Here is a 2407-nt window from a genome sequence, read left to right as displayed (position 1 = left end):
TGAGAATGACCAATGACACCAAATCTACCTGATTTTTTTCCTCATGTTTCCTCGTAGTATTTCTGAAGACGATGGTGTGGACACGATACCAAAGTCCATTACTATGGGATCCACATCTTTGTACGACAATTCACAACCCAACCATAAACCACATTTTGGTGTTTGTCAACAGCAACCCCAACCGCAACCACAGCCCTATCAAAACCGGCAATTACAACAACAGCACGAACAACTACAACAGCAACAACTGCATTCGATACCACATTCTTCAACTCACGGGCTTCCAAACAACATTGGCAATCACAATAATGCACACAGAAGACGGCACACGCCCTCTTCCTCCTCCACGCCTTATTCCAAACACAACCCTTCATTATTCGAAGTCCACAGTATTCCAGAGGTCACCTATACAAAAGACCAAAACGGAGATTCTTGTCATATTCGAGCTGGAATACCGGAAGAGGATTTTAGTATTCAGCACCAAAACACATTGCCGGAAACGCCGGCTAAACCGGAAAGCAACATCACCGGAACTAAGTATGTGGAGCTTCCGCCTTCTTATAGTGATTGTTCAACAGACTATTTCCACGAAGACGATGGACGTTATGCGCCATTTAATGTTCTTGACGATATTGATAGTGAATGCGGAAGTACTCACAGCACGACAACAACTTCTTTGGGTGCCAATGTCACGGGGAAAATTTCACCCTGGCCCGGACTAAAACGTTCCCCGAGCTACACATCGGCAGTGGGTGGAAGCTTTGGCTCCGATATAGATAATAAATCCCCAAATGTAAATAAGTCTCGAAAATTCGACGGTAAAACCTATGTGGGGGTGAGTGGGACAGGATCCTGATGTGTTAAGCATGATATCTGATTTGTCAAGACTTGTGATATATTTCAAAGACAATAATTTCTCATTACTGAAAAACTCAATCAAACTAAAACCAAACTTAACTTTTGAGGCGCTCTGCGAAAATCACTTAGTGTCTTGCAACTTTTCATGAGCGTGTGAAGTGATTAATTTATTTGCACAACCAACTGGCACTAAAATCCAACATCTAAAGAATAGAAAGCTTCCGTGTTTTTATAGGTTTATTTAATCATTATCTCATTGATTTATGTTTGTAAATATAAATTGATTTCTACGAGTTAGAACAATTTCACTAATGTTACGTATTTCATTTTGCGCCAATGTGGGTTAGTGGTATGGCACTCGCTTTTGGATCGGAACTCTGGGTTTCAGTCATGCTCTTAACTGTGCATAGGTGAATCGTTGGACACGGCGCTTTACCCACCTGCTCTCTCTGTACTCATGTGTAAATGACTACCTGGCCGTTAACCACGTTGTCTCTGTCCGAAAAAAATGTAATGTCACTTAACAGTCGTCATGTCTCGTCCTACATGTTACGTGTTGCTGTTGGCTAGGGACCCTTTGTAAAGAGCTTTAACCACGTTTAGTGGATATTGAGCTATATAAAAGCTCTAATATTTTTGCCCGTCCATGGCTAGACAAGAAATTCTTTCAATTTCACATTTCAAAGAACTGTCTATAGTGAGTGCTACTTCACAGCTAAAAGCTACAGATTATCATGGTTTGGGTTAAACGGACTATTGCTATTGCTTGCTGCCCTCTAGGATATGGCTGGGACGCTAGATCATCCCACTAGGTCTGATAGACTAATCTTTCAACCACTGCTGCTATAATATGGACAGACGGTCCAGATCACAAGAAAATAAATCCCCCCCCCCCCCCCAAAAAAAAAACAAAAAAACTGGAAGTCATCCGGGTTTTGTGCATCCTTCTTTTCCTTTGAGGCGAGTGTATATCGACTAATATGAATGATATCGTCAAGAATTCAGACCTTTATCACATCATAAAGACAGCGATGGTACTCGGGATTGATTGAAGTATCGGACTAACTTTAAGGTCAGAGGTAGTGCATTTACGTACATACTCACAAGCGAATCAGCTCTAACAATATATTGAAAATATATATATATATATATATATATATATATATATATATATATATATATAGAAAGAGAGAGAGATAGATAGATAGATAGAGAGAGAGAGAGAGAGAGAGAAAGAGAGAGATAGAGAGAGAGAGAGAGATAGAGAGAGAGAAATGCATGTTAATTGCGATTTAGTCCATCCTGGGATCAGAACTATTTTCATTTTAAAGTACACATTAAATGAATTTGCTATAAGGTATTAACCTTAATTAAGGCTCTTTATTGATATTCTCTCACTGTACGCAGGTGTAAAACGAGTACCTGGCGTGGCCGTTTACAGCGTTGTCTCTGTCCGAAAAAAAATGTAATATCGCCTAACAGGCATCATGTCCCGTCCTTCATGTTAAATGTTGCTGTTGGCCAGTGGCCCCTTGTCAAGCGCTTTGAG

At 40.3% G+C, this 2407-nt stretch overlaps 1 protein-coding gene across 2 annotated transcripts in view; it reads left to right on the top strand.

The window, feature by feature from the left end:
• Positions 1-1158, top strand: part of LOC144972789 (glutamate receptor ionotropic, NMDA 1-like) — a 240145-nt gene extending 238987 nt beyond the window's left edge. For both annotated transcript variants that reach the window (XM_078914426.1, XM_078914427.1), the window contains one exon: positions 58-1158. In XM_078914426.1, coding sequence (XP_078770552.1) covers positions 58-856 — 799 coding nt within the window. In that variant the 3' untranslated portion in view covers positions 857-1158. The remainder of the gene's footprint in view (positions 1-57) is intronic.
• The last annotated feature ends 1249 nt before the right edge of the window (positions 1159-2407 follow it).

Source organism: Berghia stephanieae, chromosome 5 (genome assembly GCF_034508935.2).
Source record: "Berghia stephanieae isolate SIO BIC M18660-M18661 chromosome 5, UCSD_Bste_1.3, whole genome shotgun sequence".
NCBI classification, from domain to species: domain Eukaryota; kingdom Metazoa; phylum Mollusca; class Gastropoda; order Nudibranchia; family Aeolidiidae; genus Berghia; species Berghia stephanieae.
The sequence above is the reverse complement of the archived record's forward strand: the minus strand, read 5'-3'. Positions and strand labels throughout refer to the sequence as shown.